The sequence below is a fragment of the Melozone crissalis genome, unplaced genomic scaffold, assembly GCF_028551555.1.
Source record: "Melozone crissalis strain CALT ecotype California unplaced genomic scaffold, PUWL_Pcris_2 ptg000027l_1, whole genome shotgun sequence".
NCBI lineage: Eukaryota > Metazoa > Chordata > Aves > Passeriformes > Passerellidae > Melozone > Melozone crissalis.
This window is the reverse complement of record NW_026535805.1, coordinates 2,634,761-2,656,426: the sequence shown is the minus strand read 5'-3', so window position 1 is coordinate 2,656,426 and position 21,666 is coordinate 2,634,761. Positions and strand designations below refer to the sequence as shown.

The 21,666-nt window shown below is 36.3% G+C and overlaps 1 protein-coding gene across 1 annotated transcript in view; it reads right to left on the bottom strand.

Annotated features, from left to right (window-relative positions):
• GPATCH2 (G-patch domain containing 2) overlaps nt 1-21,666 on the bottom strand; it is a 119,192-nt gene that overhangs the window by 77,419 nt on the left and 20,107 nt on the right. The window contains exons 4-5 of the mRNA XM_054280332.1: nt 19,628-19,810; nt 18,444-18,523 (exon numbers count right to left, since the gene is read on the bottom strand). Coding sequence (XP_054136307.1) covers nt 18,444-18,523; nt 19,628-19,810 — 263 coding nt within the window. The remainder of the gene's footprint in view (nt 1-18,443; nt 18,524-19,627; nt 19,811-21,666) is intronic.

The window sequence follows — 21,666 nt, the reverse complement described above, 5'->3', positions numbered from 1 at the left end:
AATAAAAAAATGCTGTCAAAAAGACCAAATGAGAAAATGCCATGTAAATGCCAAAGGAAAAAACACAAAGAGAAAATGCCATGAAACATTTCTGAGAAATGAGAGTCCAGGAAACAATATATATGACAATACAGCAGGTGGTTTTCCCTGTACCCTCTTCCAGACCTGCCCTTGCAGTGACACTAAGCGCAGTCCCAGGCAGGACTGATACAAGAGAGAAGGGAGATTCTGGTTTATGTTTTGCCTTAAATAAGACAATTACACAAGACATATTTGGCTTATATTTAGACAACACAGAACTCTTAACACTCTCATTAAATATATGAAGCTTAATGGTGTGGGGTGATCAATGCATGCAGTGGGTTACAGGACAGGAACTAGACAGAGCACAATGGAGCCAGCAAGCTGCCACTTTGTGCAGTGCCTCTGCCAACACTTGCTTCTACTCACCCCTGTGTCTCCTGAGTCCTAAGGAATACTACACAGATTTCCTGTGGTATCTGGAATTCATACATCTAAATCAGATAGAGAGAGGCCTAACTGGCCAAGTCTGGCAATTTGGGCAGAATGACAAGGATGGCAAGAAAGTGTCACAGCATATGTCACAGTTGAGACAGTCACAATACACAGAGAATCACCATAAAATTTCAGAAAGCTATAAGCATCCCCAAACAGAGTAACACCATACTACATCAGAAGGCTTCAAGCATCTGCCCCTCTTGTTCTTTAGCCCAGCCTTTTATACCCCTCATGCTGTGTGCCCTCTGGTCCCTTTGGTGGTTGGTCAGTGCACCTGGGCACTCCAGGTCCCATTACCTTCAATGCTGCTCACCTGCTTCTCACAGCTGTAGGGATGAGGCTTGGCCACAGCCCCCTCCCAATGACCACAAACTGTGTGCCTACAAGAAACGCATGGCACCTTGCTAGAAACACAGGGGATACTGACAACACAGCACAAAGAACCAGACTTCTAGAAATGAGAGTCTCGGGCATAAAGATTTGAAAAGGATATTTCTCGTTGTTTTATAAAATAAATATTTTACAATTTTAATCTTTTACATAAATCTACATACTAGTTATTTAATAAATACTTAAGCACAGAGAAACACTTAGCATTTATCTTTGGCAATGAATACTATCATCTGACTAGCACATTGGCAAGAACAACCTTTTCTTTTAACATACCCCCATTTAAAAATTCCTTTATTTAATAAATATGCATCTTTCTGCTACATGCTCTACATCAAAGATCCTTCCTTGTTCTTCTCAAAGACCATGCACTATAAACCCTATTCTGCGCCACCGATTTTAAATTTCATCTATAAAAGTCATTTTACATATACTACAAATAACAATACATGCCCCAGTTTGAATATTAAAGCTGTAATTCAATTTCAAGGTTCTTCTGACAGTATTATACTTTTTTTTCCAAGATGCTACTTGAATCCATTTTAGTAAATTCACAAACTATTGCAAATCAAAGCTCAAAATCTGATACATTTAATCAAGAACTTCAGCAGAGCTTGTTGCTATCCATGCAAACAGTACTAAGAAGTTGGTCCTACAGTGTATTGCTAGAAATTAACAGATATAGTTGAAATTAATAAAAGAAGCTACATCATTCCGTATTTATAATCTATACCCCAATACATATTAATTTCAACTTGCATTTCACATTATTTTCTTCCTGCATTCCTATCAAACAAAAAAGAGGGTGCTACTCGCTATTAAGACAGATATATGAAAAAACCCACATAGAGAGAAATCCAGATTTAATGAGTGTAAACTCACCCAAATCTCTGTTCCTTAGACTTCATTAGCACTAACTACTCCGAGATACCTCACTATTAGACGATACTAGGCTTTGACTGGATGAAAAATATTAGCTTCTATGAATCCTGTTAACAGTGTCAATAGAGTGTATGTGGTGGTCAGGGACTGGCCCATGCCAGTCACATTTGGTACCAGTTGGCTCTGTGATGGACAAAATCAACTGACTGTACACCAGAACTGAACCAGGAGTCCCTGCAGCTTCTGTGAAAAGAGTATTTAGGAATGGGAGGCAAAAGCCAAAAGGAGACACACACAAGAGGATGCAGAAAGGAGATGCCAGAAAGGGGACAAATGCTGAACAGAGGAGATGCAAGAGTGAGACCCACTGGTCTTTAGTACCCCAGATCCTCCTTTCTCCCCTTTTTAAAAATGGGAGCAATGTTTCCCTTTTCCCAGTCACTAGGGACTTTGCCTGACAGCCATGACTTTTCAAATATGATGGAGAGTGCCTTGGCAACAATATCTGTCAGTTCCCCCATCCCTGGGATGTGTGTCATCAGGTCACTTGTGGCTGTTCAGCTTCATCAGTGATCCTGAATCTACTCTTTGCTTAGACTGGAAGGGATTTTACTCCCTCCACATCCACACAGAATCAGGCACTTGAAGTTGTGTTTTGGGAGACATCAGCACAAACTCAGCCAACTCACATGTGGAGCCTGGAACAATTCATGTCACACACTGCCCCTCTTCAAATAGGCAGTTCAGTTATGATGTTGTATGTATGTATGCAGGTTTAAACAGCTATGAAAAGACAACTGTGGGTATCATCAAAAACAGAAAAAAGACTTGAGTTCGGTAAAAATGGGAAGGGGGAGTAAAAGTTCCTGCAGCTAAAAATTTTGTCAAAAGGCAGCAAAAAATTCTTAAGAAATGAAAGCTCTTTGAGATGGTAAAGAACGTTGTATTTGGTAACTGCATTTTGTATATTGCCAACAAGCAAACATGGCACTCAATTCAATCTTCAACCTGTTGAAAATGTATGTTCAAAGTCTGCCATATGAAATTTGGCACAGTAAACACTCTAACCCACAAAAACAAGCCAGTGCTTCCCAAGAGTAACAAAAATACATACGAAATTCAGAGACATCCACAGCCAGGAGAGCACACAATACCTAGCCAGAATATCTCTTGGAAGACAAAGAAACAAACATAACAAGCCAAGGATTGGTATAATCCATAGTTCTTAGGTCAACTTCCTCCACTTGAAAGAGGCTGAACAAATAATAAAGAAAGCACATGGCAAGACACAGGACAATCTCAAATGCGTTCTCCCCAGTTTCAACTTTTCACAATCTACCATCCTGCTGCACAAGACAAAAACTCATGGCAATGCCTGCCAAAACCTCCTCCTTATCTCACTATTGCTGCACAGCAGATGAGACCCTGCCAAACATCAGGAGACCCTTAATCAGGAATAATCAGAACTGGGAGAATTGATGAGGATTCCTGTTTTGGGTTAATTAATGAGGATTGCTGCTTTGGGTTATCACCTTCATGAGAGAAAACTCAAGAGTGCCTGGGGTTAGCCAGCCTTCTCCAAATTGCTCATCAGACAAGTTCTGAAGTGTATAGGTGCTGCTGATCAAACAACAAGCAATACAGTTTTCCAGGCCACACAACATCTAGATCATACTAAACAACACTGGACACATGGATGAAGAAGACTGATCTCTATAAAGCATACAACCAAAAATCTTTAATAAGACTGATACACAAACCTGGACAAGTACCACCAGCTTCCTGAGAATGCTCAGTTAGAAGATGTATGCTAAGAAAAACACACAAAGCTTTAAAAAGTCTGCTCTGAGAGAATTTGTGCCAGGCATTTTGCCAAAGGACGGATCATTAATGGTTTTGATGATCTCCCCTTGGAGAGGGGGCTGCCAAGACAAATCCTCTTAGTTATACTAGAGAGGTTAAGTGAGGTCAAAAAGTCCCACCTCTCCCCAGCTGTGGGCACTTCACCAGTTTGATAATTTTGATAATGAAATAAATGAATGCTTTAGGTGTTTACATTTAATTAGTCTGATGCCAGCAGAGTTTCTAATAACCAGTATTATACTTGGGTTTGTGTCTGCTCTGATTAGCTCTCTTAACGGCCCACCAGCTCTGTCACCCTAGTGGAACAATCTATTTTGCGCAAGTCAAGGCCATTTGAGACCTCTGGGCTATGTGGAGGCTGACAGCACGGCTGGCCACTTCCAGCTCCTCTAGCAAGACAGCAGGAATAAAAGGGACACCAGATGTACCTGAATCTCCAGGCACTTTTCTGTCTCCCTTTAGGTTAAGGTAGACACCAGAGCCTGTTTTATTTTCTTCTGAAGGCGAAAGAAATAGTTGCGCTTGGTAACACATTTTGAAAGCCGCAGTGTACAATACCTCAAGGATATTATTTACCTTCCAAAGCAAGAGTGTCTAAACATTCACCTGTTCCCTAAACACTTCTAAGCACAGGAGGCAAGAATTAATCTCCTTTCAAGAATAATACTTGTACAGTTGATCTCCATGGCAACAAAGGCGAAACAAAAGCGGTTGGTGTTACAACATTCAGTATCCCATCAAAACAGTTAGCTACCACAAATACTGTTTGTGGCTATTCATTCAAGCACATTCTCTACATTGCTATGTTCCTGTTTCAATTATTTTGAGATTAAGTTTTTTTTCTTTACTAATTTAATGGAAAAACTGTAGAAGACACACATCCAAAAGAAATCCAAATATTTTGAACAGAAAAAACCACACAATAACTCTTAACTGAAGGGTCTTTTTTACTGAAAGCTCTCTTGGAAAATATTTTCTATTCCCTCATCACTACATGGTAAACTAGCAGACTATAGATACAATGGATGCAATTGACCAAAATTTGTGAACAGCAGTCTCATATCTATGAACCTAGAATTAAGGTCACCAAATAATTAAGGTCTACTTCCCCAAGGTCCCACAACCACTCAATACATCACTACAACCAGACACAGGTAGTCACAATGAAATTTTCCATGCTCATGACAGATTTTGGGCCTGCTGCCCTCTAAGACTGCTGAAGAGCTCTGATCATACCACCTCCAGCAGTAACTCCCCTGAAATAAGCAGTGAGGTACAAACCTCCCTCCACAGAAAAATAATAAAAAAACCCTAAAAAAAATCCCCCAGACCTAATCCCCTGGACCAAAATCTTGAAAGTACACCCAAGCAGACTGCTTTTCAGAAAGCACCTTTCCCTACCCCATAACATCTGAAAGGAAGAGAAGATTGTCGGAACATCTGGACAACCACTGAAGTTTGCTACTAATGGGTCATTACTGATACTGCTTACGTTTTGTTATTTTGTGTTGCTTTACAGTACACACATCTCAATACTTTTTTATGTTTTAGAAGTTGTGCTCACTGTTCTAATCCAAAAGAAAACACATTTCTTCTGAAAGGACATGACAATTCTCTTCCATGCAACATACACACTTTCTGAAATAACTAAAGTGTCCTGGCAACTATAAACCCTGAGAAATGACAGTACAAATGTAGTTCAGAGAAAATCATATTTTAAAGCTTAAAAGAGTTTACATGTTTACAGTTTACTTAAAAGAGTTAAAATGATCACATGATTCCAATTTTACAATTGTTACATATCAGAGTTAGTTGACAGCCTTGCATCAGTATACATTATTAAATATTCATTCTACCAGTTACACTTACTGAAGCTTGTTTGCTCATGTGCTTCTTCCAAACACAGAAAAATGTGGCACAAGAAAAATTATTGTAATAGATCATGCATCTTCAGCTGCAAATGTTCCTTTCGAAGACCATGTCTTTCTGGATCTTGCCAATTATTAGCACTAGTTAAGTAATTTCCACTTCCCCAAGGCAGTGACAAATACACATTTAAAGCAATTTAAACAGACAACATTTATAGTGATTGGCTAAAGTGCAAAACAAGCACACATAAACCCTCTGATGTTTCTCTAATTCTATGGCAGCTTTCTTTGCCTTTCTCTTGTAGGCTGTAGTCCTACCCAGTACATAGCTCAGAATAAAAAGTCCTAAGGGGAGGTCACAGAGATTTATATCACTGCTGGAAACTGCTCTGTTGCAAATGTTTTTGACTCTTTTTGTAACACATTATTACAATTAGAAATAGAGTAGTACTAGGTGGTTCTGATTTTGACAATTTAAAGGGGCATTTTTCACCTAACTTACTCTTGAAGAAGGTTAATACATGATTATGACATATGTATCCCTCAATAAGTACTGTAAGTATAAGATTTGTATTTGTACATATTTAGAGTAAGGCTTAAAATGGGCAAAAAATCATATTTCCATATAAAAATAAGAAATTAACTTTGAGAGACATGAACATATTGACACTATTTTTAGATAAGCAGGTAAGACCTGTAATTAAAGCCTGATCTTTGCCTAAGAAAACATCTGTTTTCTTCACTGTGTAATTAGTAAAATTAATGAATTCCAATCCATCCACACAAATGATTTTTTTAACTTTGAAATCAATCACTTTAAAGCCCAAGATGCTTTCAGCTACACAAATTGGCCAAAACATGATACTGTAGATCAAGTTTAAATTACAACTGTAATTTTATTATAGTTATGTTTCAAACATTTTCTAGCCTTCTTCCTCTATTCTGCCATTGTTCCCATTTCTTTTAGAAACAAAACATATTTGTTCCTTTAAGAGATTTGAGATGACTACATACTAAATTAACCTTCTCATATATAATTCTTGTCAGAAATCTGATTAAGATCACATTTTTTAACTGGATCATAACAGGAAATATGCTTATTGGGAGATTTGTAAAAAAATAAGACTATCCCACTCTGTCATATTTTATTATATACAGAGCAGGAAACTGCTGAACAGTGAACAGAATTTCACAGATTTTTAGAATATCAAACATCAGAGAAATTTCTTTTTAAATATGTTCTTAAGAAAAGTGTTACTTCTATAAACATTACATGGCAGGTGACCACACTTGAAGAGGCTAGTTGGATAATTACAGACACCCCAAATGATGGTGCACAGAGCATGCTTTAGCAATCACCACTTTTGCCATTGCATTGCTGCCATAAAGGGACAACAAAAGGAAGCTTCTGTCACACCATCTTTGGGTTCTCAATCACAAGGACAATTCTGACTGCCCATATTAAAAACTTTTGACAAAACCTATGTATGTATCTGTTCATCTGCTATAATTGTTTCAATTTTCCTCTTTGACTCAGAGATATGTGCAGGAAAAACCCAGCTAACAATCTCATAAGTACTTGTTTTACGAATCTGGCCCTCAGTCAAGAAGTTGCCGTGAAAAGTCTTTTAATCACCTTCTGATCAGAATTTACTGGATTGGATCTAAGTTCAAGGGTATTAAAATGTGCAAAGGAGACTATGAAAAAATGGCTGGGTTATAGATTTTAACTTCTTAACTAGAAAATTGACTCAAAATAGATTTTCTAATTTACAATGAATCAAAAGAAAAAACATTAGACCATAGCAAAAGTGGCATAAATGTATCAAAAAGCAAATGAATAAACATTTGAAAAGATTTATTATTACAAATCGTAATAAATTTTGGAAAGATGAATCGATTTTAGTTAAAAGGTATAACTGACAATTTATTGGGCGGGAAGATGCATTATTTTCCAATTGTTATCCACCTACACTAAAACTGATTTGTGTCCTATTGTATTTTATGGAAAAGGAGAGAGCAACTTTCAGTGATTTAGATTAAATGTATTAATCATAACCAGACACTGTGAACTATATATCTACTATTAAAGAAGATTTTTGACATTTAATTCTGTAGCAATATTTTGGCTCTGTACCACTCTTCCTAAATCCAATTCCTGCTACAGTTGGCAGATTTCTCCCTTTTAATTTTATGGGGCTTAAAGTAGCATTTAACCATCCATGCGGTAAATAATGCAGGATTAGAAATATTTAGTGTTTTGTTTCCCTTTGAAGAGAACCAATCCATCAACCTCCAAATATTTAAAAAATATTTTCCACATTCTAGTAATATTTAATATAAGATTCAGTAAAACATCCTATATAAATGAAGTTGTTCTCCTGAAACAAAAAATACCCCACAATAAATACTAAAGAAAATATGCATCTGCATCACTGATATAGGGGAAGAAATCGTATAATGATACTGGTTTGGGTACAAAGAAAACTTCAATAAAACCTTCAGAGTTTTTAAGCTTAACAGTCACATAATATCTAATACTTACCGTCAATCAGAAAAAATACAGTTAAACGTTCCCCTGAACAAGGCATAACAATATATTTTATAATATTTATGCCCAACTTAACTCTGAAATGGTAGCTTCTATTTTAACAAACTCCCTCCCTCCCTTTTTTTTTATGGAGTCATTGCCTATGTTTTGCTTTAATGTTATATTTTGCTGCATGGAAAAGTGAGTTTAGAATAACTTTTAAGAACCAATATTCTTAGAATTCTTTTAGATAGTACAAATAGTCTTAAAATGCCTTATAGCTATACTAAAATGTAGATCCTAGGTTTAAAAAAAAAACACAAGAGGTGCAGTATGCCAACAAAATCTCAATTGTGACATGTACAATGCTTTTTTTCCCATAGCATAACAGTGTGACAGAGAACAGGAAAAAGGGTTTTCTCCAGTTTGACCATATTCTTCAGGGAATAAAAATGCAGCCTACTGTGAACATACTGTACGTATCTGTTTAGGTCTTTGTAAAAAAAGGCTTTTAGAAGCCTTGTCCAAAGCAAACAGGTCAGGGCAAAGGGAAAATGGGGCACATTTTCTCTATAAAGCTCTTGAAAGTGAACTACATGAGTGTTTAAAGAAATACACATCTAAAGCAATACAGTTGAAACAGAGTTTGCCCATCAGCTAACAGTAAGGAAAGATGACTCCCGAAATAAACAACTTTCAGTTCTCTGAATTGAGAAGTTTCTTCCTTGACCTTTAAAACCAAGATCTGCAGGAATACTAAGTCAGAGCTGAGAAACAACAGAATGAGAAAGTTAGTCTCCTACTTGTGAATGCAGGTATTTAAAACCACCTGTCAAATTACCTATCCCAAGTCAGTAATGAGAAAAACTATCCACAGCAAAAATCAGATCAGGAGTAAGTATAAAAGTCTTCTGAGTCTAATTGCAAGGGCTGAGTGGGACAGATTTTGAGCTGTTAGCAAAACTGTTGGACTGAAGTGCTCACTTGATCAGCTACAAGCATTTACACTTCACTTCAAAAAGAAGCTAAAAAAGCACAGCTATGTTGCAGCTGAAGGGACAGTAATTAACATGCAAGGACTAATACACTCTTGGACCACTCCAGCTGCAAGTGCTAATGATAATAAACCTTTTCTTTTTGTCTTCTTTATTCCTAGATACTCTATGTAAATCAGCAACTGGACAAATGGTGTAAGTACACAAAAAACAATAATTATTATGTTTTTGAAAACATCATACCAGTGTTTTATGTAGGGCTTTCCCACATCAAGAGCCCATGAAACTTTTTTAAGTACTGATTATCTATGAGGAATAACCTTCCCAATCTAGGATTGCTTACCACCATTTTATTTAGTTAGCACTGCTGTCTCTGATTCTGGATAAACATGTTTTATAAAGTGCTCACGTCCAACAGGTTTTCAAATTCAACATGTTGCAGAAACATAAACAAATCCTACATTTCTGTAAAGAAAAGGTTCTGCATTCACTTATATGCTTACTTGCTGTAAATACCATGCGGTAATGGTCGGAAGAGTTTTGAGTAGTTTTGAGTAATTTTTGCCTTCTCAAAACTACACTCTAAGTATGGACATTTGATTGTCTTATTTCATGAAACCAAACAGTAGCAAGCACTTTTCCAGCTGACTCAGAAGTAAGGTAGGTACAACAACTGTGGTTTGCTCCTGTCCTTTCTGGTTGTGTTTAACATGTTACAGAAAACTGTCTTTACATCCAGCTGAAGTCAGAGCAATCAAAGAGAATGGCAGAAGAGGACCTCTCCATTCCTGTGTAATCTCTCACATCAGAAAAGAAGCCAAGTAATTTTCTTGGTCGACTCAACTTCAATACAATACATCATGTATGTTTCCTACTTGATTTTCTGTCCTGTATTTTGATGTAATTTGATATATGCACTGCCATGATGAATTGCTGGAGAGAATACTACAGATCTAGTTTAATTCATTCTTTTTGCAGTACTTCTGACTTTGGGTAAAAGCCATATGAACTCAAACTGAACATATAACCTCCCCCCCCCCACGCCCCCACAGTATAAATTGGGGTTTGTATTTTTGCTTTTATTAAAAATCAAACAACATTAAAATATTCTCATCCTTGCCTTAGAGTAATGATTAGACAGATAAGCCGTTAATGCTATCCATCACTTCACACAAGATTTTTAGAATATGAATTACATAAAGTAATTCTAACAGAACCAGTGAACAAAACAAATGAGTACATCTGAATAGAACCTGCTTATCTTAGAACAAATCTAGCTGGTCACTTAATAGGCTTAATCTGGATATCTGATGGAAATACTCTGCTTACCTCTAGACACGTAAAGTGGCTGCATTCATTACAGATGACCACCATATGAAGGGCAACATAAAAATGTATTTTCAAGTTGTTCCACCTATCAGTAGCCCTGATGGAAAAACCTATTCATGTGAATGAGTTACTATGGGTTGAATAAGAAGAAACTTCCAAGTGTTTAGGAAATGTACTTGTTTTCGGTTTAAAAATGTTAAAAAACATGTTAGCTGAAAGCACTGGCACGATTTTCATGATTTACTTAATGTTTATGATGTTATTACAACATAAATGAGATGCTGCTTATCAGGTAAACCAGAGTATCTGTGCAGGTGTGCCTTGCCTATTACACATGCTTTACTATCTCTTCTCAGCATTAAAGGATCAACTCCCCCCATCAAGCTCAGCACAAGGAAATCCAACTCAGGATTTAAAGTTAGATTTAGGAAATCTAACTTGACTCTGGATACAGCATGCTGTTCTACCTTTAATTATTCAAAATGCTGCTCTTGAGACATTAAGTTTCTAAAAGAGATCCAACAGTGAGATTCTTGCAGGAAAGATACTAAGTGTAATAACAATTAAAGGATTTATTTTTTCCTTTAGAATTGCATAAAAACATGAAATGTCAAAGAACCCATAGGCACTTGAGAAGTCAAAACAAGCGAATTCCAAATGTCTAGAGAAGAAACATTTTATGCAGTCACACACCAAACAGTGGGGTTTCCTTTAAAGCTGCAGAAAACAAGAGGAATAATCACGTTGCTTCGTATTTTGAGGTCAGAGGTTTTAGAAATCATTATTATCTGTAAAGACTGCTGTAAAACTGTATTAAATGTGTTTTCAAGACAGACACTAACTGAAGAATGAAAGGGATATCATAATGCTATTTGTCCTCCTTGAAAATAAACTTAAGTGAAATTGTAGATGACAATCACTGGAGCAGTTGGGGTGAGGTGAATTACAAGAAATACTGCTTAGCCTAACAGTTCATAGCACTTGTCACCATGAATAAACCAGAGAACGCATCTAAAAAACTAAGCAGCACATTTGGCATTTCTGAGACTAATGCTGGAGGGCAACTGCTTTGCTGAAGTGGGATGCTGGTTTTGACACTATACTTGAGAGTCCAAGAAGAGACTAAGTCACCACATTCACTTCAGCTAGACAGAAGTTAATCTTTGATAGTTTAAGGGTATGCTTTGATTGTCACTGTAGGTCAACTATACCAATAAAAAAACCATTGTGAGCTTTGTGACACAGAGTATCTCTTTTCCTGGTTATACCTAAAAGATACTTACATTTTGTTGACAAAGTACAATTGTTATCCCTAAAAGCTATTAATTGGCTGATGCATCTAAACTATTTTTTTTCTTGATAGTCACAGATTTTGTAAGAATCAAGGCAGGACACAACTCAAGACTCTACACTCTGATTTACAAGGTAAGTGGTACAGAAGAATGAATAAAAGACACATGTCTCACCTTCACCAATAACTTTTTTCTGGCTAATGAAGTGCAGCTTCAAGTGAGACAAATGCTGTGGTATTATTTGTGTCTCTTTACTGATTTGATGACACCATGATAATTGAAGATTTTCATTAGACAATTTCAGGTCACACAAAAATCACTGTCACTTAATGCAAACACCTTGTGAGGCAGACTTTATTTAACCACAAATCTCAAAAGTGATAGGTAGAAATCACAACCCTTCATAACAGTGATATCAACACTGACAAACTTGACCTATTAATTGCAGTGGTCTGCCTTGAACAATCACATACAAACCAACTGTGCCTTACATACGGATACCACTGCTGGTGCTATTAGTGATGAGAACCACTTTGAGAACTGACCTACCATGAAAAATGATGCAGGTGTAATTAGGATCCTTTCAATGAGGAAGTACACTAACCCATTATGAAAGCCACTAAGCAGCTTTAGTCCTCCATCAGGTGCTTCCCATAGCAGATGGAAGTTACATTAGGCTTGCACTGGTGTAAGTGAAAGCTTTAGAAAAAATGCACTGGAAAATTAATTTGTGGAAAAAAGAAGCTCTTGCGATGTGGAATACATGGTGAGGATTAAAAGGTGTAATAACAGTGAGCAGTTCCTCCAAAAATGTATAGATACACCAAGTTAAAACCATCACAGGTACCTCAGCATTTTCCAGAATATTTACATTGTTGCAGGGCTTGCAAGGGTCTTTCAGGGTGAAGAGGGAGACAAGAATGTTGACCTCGTGTTCAGAAGACTTGGTTTATTATTTTATGATATATATTACATTTTGACTATACTAAAAGGAAGAGAGAGAAAAGTTCTCAGAATGCTAGCAAGCTAAAAATAGAAAAGGAAAGAATCACAAAGTTCTGTGTCCAGGCAGAAAGCAAGAACAGCTCTGCCGCGAGTGGTCAGTAAATCCAAATATTCACCCAAGACCAATCACGGACGCACCTGTTGCATTCCACAGCAGCAGATAACCATGGTTTACATTTTGTTGCTGAGGCCACAGCTTCTCAGAAAGGGGAAAAATCCTAAAGAAAGGATTTTTCACAAAAGATGTCTGTGACATTTACATTTCATTTTGAAATCTACATTGTTTATGATGAGGTTTTGAAATTTGACTGATTCTTTTTTTCCCTTTGGTTCATAGATTTGTGTTGGAAGCCAAAGATCATCAGTCCAATCCCCCTGCCATGGGAAGGGACACCTTCTGCTAAATGTGAAACTATTGTTTTCTCATAAAATGATGCTATTTCAATGTGACTATGTTTCGAAGTCTAGAAGTGTGCCACTTGATTCATTCCTCAGGAAAACTGTAGTATTTTTGCCGATAGTTACTGAACACAAGAAGAATCCAAGGTGGGGCTTACACCAACATCCCAGCAGCATCTCCTCTCCTAACAATCTGAATTTTTCTGCCTGAAAAAACATATCTGCAAGAAGCATATAGGTGCAGGAAACCATCCACTCCTTAAGGAAGTTTTATCCCTCTACACTGTAAAACTAAGGTATTGAGTTAAAGACAGGATTAAAAGAGCATGACATTGACTAGATTTTTGCATAAATAGGTATCAATTTAAGGTAATTACAAATAAAAAAAAGGGAAAAGCATACTAAGAAAGGCTTTCAGTAGCTCAGAGTATTTTTGATGACAGGAAATCTTAATAAAACCATTACAAAACAAAAAAAACCCTATTCTCCTACTTGTTTAAAGGTAAATTCATTTGCAGTTTTAGCAGCATAAGGTTTCAAAATGCTATCCTCAGGCAGAGGCTTAATATTCCTCATCATGAATGAATCAAAGTGTGAAATTCAACAAGAGTTTAGTTTTGTTATAATCTAATACCATCACATTTCCACAGAATTTGATATAGAGACTATCGCTCCGAATGACAGAAAATCATTAACTGAAGAAAATAATTAATACACCACAGATAAATTCTTTTGTGCACCTCACTGATACTATACTTTACTATATTATCTGACTATACCACTCATCCAACATAAACAAATTCTCCACACCACCAAATACACTTCAACTTGAGAAGCAGTGTTCTTCCAAATGTTGCAGAGTATCCACAAAGAGGCTTATGACCAATATTGTAAAAACAGTGCCCAAATTATTCTTTAAGGAAATATTCTTTGGATCTATAGCAAGGTTTCTTTCCTAGTAATATTTCACTTTGTTTCCAAAATATTTTGACAAGAAAAAAGCTCCTGAAAACACCCGGCTGTTTCTTCAGCTAAAAAAAACTTAGATGCAGAAATGTTTGATTTGATTTTACATTTTGAAAGCTGTTTAAAACAGCACAAGTGCTCAATGCATCTTTTCTCCTAGTGTCAATAGACTGTTAATCTGTCAACAATTTTTTTGAGAAAAGCTTTTCTCTTTGAACTTTTAAAACAAAAGTCACAGGATTTGACAGAAATACCCAGACATCCTCAGATAACAGGTCCTGGAAATGTAGCTTTCATCCTTTAAACACATTTTGAATAATTACAACTGTGTATAGTCAAGCTCAGTAGCACAGCTGTGCAAAAAAATAAATCAATCCAGGAGTGCAAAACTTAATACAAGCTGTCTTTAATATAATGAAACCAATCCCCATGACACAAAGGTGATGGATGGAAAAACTGGCAGAGTCAAAAGAAAGCATCTTTTTTTATTGGTCATGTTTTTTGCACTTTAGCTCAGTGAAATCACTTACCAGCTTCCAGCCCAGACAGGGAATACAGGCAGGAAGAGGCGACACGGAAGAGTTCTTGAACAAAACCCTGCAATGAATGTTTCTCTCTGTCTCAGGGAAGAAACAGTGCCTAGAACCACACAAGGAGTAGCTAAAACATCAGCACTCATTTTCCAAACTTATTAAAATTTCCACATTTGTACGGAGGAGTTGCGAATGAAAGTCAAAATTTTCAGTTGAATACTAAGTTGGGCAAAACAATTTGAAGAAAATGAGAAAATCGTCATGCTTTGTTTTTGCTATCTATAATCAACTCTTATTTTCTTAAAAAGGGGCTTTATGCTCTCCCCAGGAATGTATCTGAGAAAAAAATAACAATCATTTTAGGTAAAGAGGTAACTTAGCATTCTACATCATAGAAACAAACCTTTACACTTCCAACACATCTAAAGGGTTAGATTTTAGATTTTATTCTACGAAATACCAAAGCTTCACCTGCAATTTGCTAGAATCAACACAGATACAGTACTAGAAAAGTGACATGTATATAAACTGTATGTCACTAGATGAGTGCCAAGTCTACAAACACACATGAAGACCAGAAGAAAAAAGCATTCCTTCTAGAAATCAGTGTTTCATTCATGGAACACTACCTCTAAATGTCAGGATTTCTGTGTTTTCCTAACACAAAGCAATGTGAGGCTTGGGACATCAGGTCATCTGTAACTTCAGAATCAACCAATTCAACTCAACCACAATAAGATTTGGTACAATATACACCTTATTAAAAGAATACATTAAACATGAAAGCAAATGCATAATTTTCCTAATTTTAACTACAAAGCTACTACTATCAACTTTGCATGGTATTAGAGAAACCATATACTTTTCTATTTCTTTTCAAGTATAGCTACAGTTGATGCTATCACAAAATCAAGCAATGAAGACATAAAAAGCCACCATTACAGTTGCAACCCAAAATATATACATTACAAACTACTTAATTACAGATCCCATTAAAAACTTGTCTGTCTATGAACTGAACAATTGAAAGGCTGTAAGCCAGTTGTATTGAATATTTCCTTTTTTTTTTTCATTTTCTTGCTCAGCCTTTTCAGTTGTCATCTGCTGTATAACTCATTCAACCTGGACATTGGAGTAGGTAAGGATTTTCAAAGTACATGCATGCTAGGTTTTCTATTTCTCTTTCTTGTCCAGTGTTGTGTGATTATTAAAAAAGTGTTTTGACTCAAAGGCAGTACACCTGATAAAAGAAAGACCCATGAGTTTGCTCAAATTCAATAACTCATCCATGAAACACAGGAAGAGCTTCTGGAGAGACTCTAAGCGCTAGCTGTGGCTACCTCAAGTTTGCTGCCTGGTCCATGAAGAGCAGCATTGGTGCTCTGATCCTCAGCTCCCACCATGCTGTGAACGTGATGTGAGCAGGCAGTTTCCTTGGTCTGCAGCAAGAAATACTCCCACTCTTAGCCTGTTATTCTTCTTACAAGAAAACACCCAAATAGTTGGGCATTAAACACTTTCTGAGAGAGGATCAGGGTATATCCAGTCATTATCATAGCTCCTCCCTCTGCCTTCCCCAAACCTGTGATCTCACCCAGGCTTTGCTGGCTGCTATAATTGTGAACCTTCAACCAAGCTTTTCAAAAAACCTTAAGCCTTGACTGCATGCAAAAAGCCAACTGTATGCTCACATTCTGTGGATACAAATTACAAACCCTAAGACTGAACAGAAGATATAATGTGTATCTTTTAGGTACTGTATCTATTATTTTTTAACATTGTCTCCCTTTCAGGTCTGTGTAAAAGCAGTGATACAGACATCAGACTCCTTCCTGCCAGAAGAGAATTCATTCACACCACAATTCTGTTCAATAACTCGAGTCTGCAGAGTTCTTTCCTCAGGATATTAATCTTTCTTAAAGCATTCTTGCTCTTCTTCACTGTTACCATCTAATAGCAGTAACTACTTCTTGTTCTGTGTTATCAGATGTCACAGGTATTAAATGACATTTTTGTCATTGAATTTAAGTATCTAAAGAAGATTTTGTTTAAGAAGCAATCACTGACAAAACGAAGCACACGAGCTCTGGTTTATATTTGCAAAGACAGATGCAGCAGATGTGCCCACAAACATAAACAGCCATTAAGGAGGTCAGAAAGCTGCATCTGCAGAGCTAACAGCTCATTCCCTCATTTGTGACTCCTGCCTAAACATAGTGACTCAGAAGCTACATTCACATGCCAGCCTTCTTCCACAACACCATGCAAATGACATATTTAATAAGTGGAGGTAACTGAATTATCAGTCTTTAGCAGATTGGCTTGGATTTTTGTTATAAAGGGAACTACAATACCATCATTATATATGGGATACCATGAGTAGAAGACAAAATGGACTCCTAAGGACAATCCAGAAAGTGTAGCAGAAAATAAACATTAGGATTTTTTATTATATATATGCATTCACAGTATATCTTCATCAATTGAAATTTAATCCCCTTTTTACAATTTAGAGGAAAAGGAAGGTTTTAGGGTAGTTAAGCCATGTATCATCAGTACCATGAAGCTAACCTATCAGTTATAATAGCTCCTATAAAATACCAGAGTGAAATTGCAATAAGCCTAGAAAATGGGCTACAAATCCCAGATATGCTCAAGCAAGCACTGAACCAAAAATAAAAATAGGTAGATAGGAAACCAAGAACTAGATAGCATTCATCTAATTCATGACCACTAACAGCAGAGATCACAGGCCAAGGTTTTAAACCATCTTATTCAGCTCCAAATGGCAATTATTGGACAGGAACTTCAATTACGAAAACCTTGCCTCTTCAAAATGAATTAAATTTCTAGCAGGTCCTTTCTATTCTCTCCACATATAATAACTCTTACATTTCTCAGAAGCAACTTATGTTATTTAGGCAACTTAAATCTGAAAACATTTAATGTTGTCAAACAATAAAGAATATCCATGTTGCAGTATTTATTGTCCTGGCCTATATTTATTACACCTGATAAAGGATCTCAAGCATGCCCTTCCAAACATTTTTCTTATAAGAAAGAAATAGACTGGGCTATAATTAATACATTTTAGCATTTAAATTTAAAAAGTCAAATTTCTCTTCTCATCATGCCCTTCTCCAAGGAAAAATTGAAAAAAAATTTATTAGAAACTTATTTTAGACAAAAGTTGTAGGAAAATCCAGGTATTAGATTGCACAGAAATGCAAAGACAGGTGAATTTTTTCCCCCACTTATAAACACTGCTCCTAGGGCTGTAGGTACTAAAAAACCCCAAACATCCCATTTGTAGTGCCAGCTTTGAACAGGCTCAGTACAAAGAAATGCATGATCTCTATGGCAGGCCCTTGGATTACCTGTTTTAATTTTCTTTTGTATACACCCTTTTCGCCTGACCACACAGGTGTAAACCAAACAAAAGAAAACAGGGACATATTTTTCAAAACAGATTTTTGGGAAAAACTATGACCTGAATTGCACTACAATGCATCCTGAAAGCTTTTTTATTATCAGAAAAGAAATTTATTTGATTTTCATCATAAAAGTGAAACATGTTTTCATATAGACATAATATATATACTGAAAATAGTAACTTACACACACAACTGCACTGAAAACTTTTTCCTTTGCTTAGTTCAAAACAAGTACTGAGAAACAGTATCAGATTCTTTCTTCTGCAGTGGAATGTCAGAATATTTTAAAAAGTAAACATACACTCAGGGAGCAGTGGCAGCAAGTCTTCCAGTTCCATTATCCATCCATAACGTCAGGGAACAAGCATAAGAACAATATGCTTTTCTAAAATCCCCTCAGAACAGTGCACATGAGCTTACAAAAATGAGAACACCTACCAGTGCATTCTGGTTTCCTGAAGCCTTTTTTATGTTTCTTGCTGGCATTCCATGAAGATGACTACATCTACTCTGGAAACCTACAAAAAAATACAAGTTTGTTTAAGAATATTTTCTCGACCATAGAACCAATAAAATTCACCAATACACACCAATCTATCAACATGAACTCTGTTAAACAAAACCATTTTATTGGCAAACATTTTACTAGTGGAAACACAGAGCACAGAATGGGAAAAGTAAGGGAAAGAATAAATTATCAAGAAAATTTAAAATTCTGCAGCTATTCTTACTGCCATCCTGGATCGATGCACCATTGGCAGCACAAGCAGAGCATAGCAGAACTATAGTAGAAAGTGATTTTTGCATCACTTACAACTTCCTTATCACTAGGAAACATTAAATCTGGCCAATCTGCAGAGACCAAGTCCGTCAAAGCAATCCAAGTGTCTACAGAATAATCCTCACAGAAGGATTCAATACATTCAGTGTAGTAGTTTAAAAGTGATTTGACCACTGCTCAGATTTGTATTTGAATGGGAAAGAAGATCCTTGTGGCAGAGGAAGGTACAACAAAATTCTCTGGCAGCAAGCTGAGGTTTGACAGCTTCAATCTGTGGACAAGAGTGTGTTCCTAGCTGCAAATGCAGTCGAACACTGGTAGAATTTACCATTGGTAACACTGGATCCACAGTGGTGGGAAGTACTTTAGAAATAAGAAAAAGGATATTTTCTAAGTTACAATCTCAATCCATGCTCCAGAAGTACCCTTCCCTCTTCTGTACAAACAACATGGCCATAAAGCAAGGCAGATGGTCACATTAGTCTTTCCAGCCTTTAAATCAATGAACTTCTATAGAATTCTATACATTACAGCAAAGGCCAGGAGCAAAATGGAAAACCAGGTTTCATTTGAAATAATGTTGAAAAATTCTCAATGCAAACATTGAGAGAAATAAAAACAGCAGGTCATCAAAATGAGCCATTTTGCATCTTCTGACTTTCCTAATAATTGACTTTGAGTTATTTCTCTCTAACAATATCTTAAAAATTTAACAGTTCAAGGAAACAAACGGGTAACTCCAAGACTCGTACACATTTTACATATTTAGTATAATCCACAGATATCTTTCTACTGCACTCAAGTGATTCTACAGCTTGCATTTGCTTGATTTCCTACTTACCTCTCCTCCCTGAGCGGGACATAAGAGGGAAAGTACCAGTTAAGATACTTTCAAAGACTGGGTCAGGCAATTCTCTGTCCAGTTCTGTGGAGTCTTCTTGTTCCCACCATGGAATGACCCCTGTAATTCCACATGCTCCACCTGATTCGTTTTCATGAAACCAGTCACTCTGCTCATCATCACCTATGTGAGGGCAGGGTCCCCCAAACCCCCAAAAAAGAGGGAGGAGCAGAGAAAATAAAAATCAGATGTTACCATCAATAAATACTCTGACAGGATTATTATTTCTTTCACTTTATAGCTGTATAACAATTACTCCTATATAGCAGTTTTGTTTGGAAAATGTTTCTCAATAGCATGACAAACATTGCCATCAATGAAACATCATAAAATGTAATGCTTTAAAACCAATTTACAATAGTGAAAACAATAATAAACTAGTTAATCCTTTTGGCAATAACTGTGGGGAAATCCATTTAAGTTACTGCACTTTACATATTAACAAAAAAACAAGCCTTAATCTCCTGCAGGGAATTAAAAGGTATAAAACTGAAACTGGTTCTTTGCAGCTGATAATGATATATAATTAGCTTAATTTCATGATTTGTATGGCTAGTAAAAAGGGAAAACAATCATGAACAGATGTGACTAAATGAAGTTAATCTGATTAAGTTCATTTAGAAATAAGTTTTGAAAAAGTTGATTTTAAATGAAAACTGACAGTACCACATGATTGAGAATTATACTGCATTATAACACAAAGTTGGTAATTTTTACTGACAATATTTATCTATGTAGAATTTAAATACCTGGATTTAAATTAAGAAATAAGTCAGGACTGAAAATACAAGACTGAAAATTTGATCTTAAAATTAGGTCATAACCACACTGGCAACTAAAAAGAAATGTTTATGTTTGTTTTAAAACATGTTCTTTCATACACACCATCTAGTTTCAGAAGAACAGAAAACAGCTTCAAAAGACATGGGAAATTTTCTTTCCTCTACCCAAAACTTAGATTAGGTATGTGCTATACATTTTATTCTACTTCAAACTATCCAACCATGTTTCATTATTTCTGCACATAAACTATTTGTTTGACATTTCCATTTTTATTTGGAAATAAATTAAGCAAGATCCAAATGTAAGATTTGTGAGACACAGATTTCAAGAATAAAAATGCACTTGTGCAAAGTTTCACGGTCACTCAATGAAAAATAAAATCCAACACACTTTCTCCAAACAAACTGTTACAATGTAAATAAAATTTGAAATCAAGCACAAGGGAAAATGTCTGTAAACATTCAATCAGAACAAGTACTTCTAGAAAATATAGAATAATTAAAGGCCTTCACTGGTCACTTGCAGGTGAAATGGGATCCTTACACCTTTAATGATGACTACTATAAGCAAAATTAGCAGAGGCTACAGAACAGGAACTTTTAGGGGGAAGAAGGTGAAAACAAAGGTGAGAAGAGATACATAGGTCAAAAAAAGATTTAAATTTCCTTGCATTCCTGAAGCATTTCTACCTGCTCTCCCTATTCACTCTAATCCTCATTTATAGCTATGACATTTCACAGAAGCATTCACCATTAATTCCATCCTCATTTTGTTACAGCCAGGTATGGGCTTTTTGGAGGAACTCTAAGAATACTTAATAGGGACACTGGTGGTGGTGGAAGGAGAACCACACTTTTTAATTAGATTGGTCTGTGGTTCAGAGCTAAGGTTGAAATCCTTTGTTTTGATTTTCCAAACCTTTATGTTTGGAAACACTTTCCAAACTTTTGCTTGTTAAACTTCGTCTCTATATTTGTCATGAGAGCTCCAGATGCCTTCACTAACAAGAAATACTATCAGGAGCTCAAAAGTTGTCTTCTTACTCATAATTCATCCATGGAGATAAGCACAGAATTCTGAAATGGGGGTTCCGAGATGAGTTCAGGGACAGAAGCTGCAAGAGGCAGGCAGTGCAGCCTTGGAAGAAAGCTACAATTTCAGACTGGGTTGGTGGAATGTGCAATAAGACTAATAGC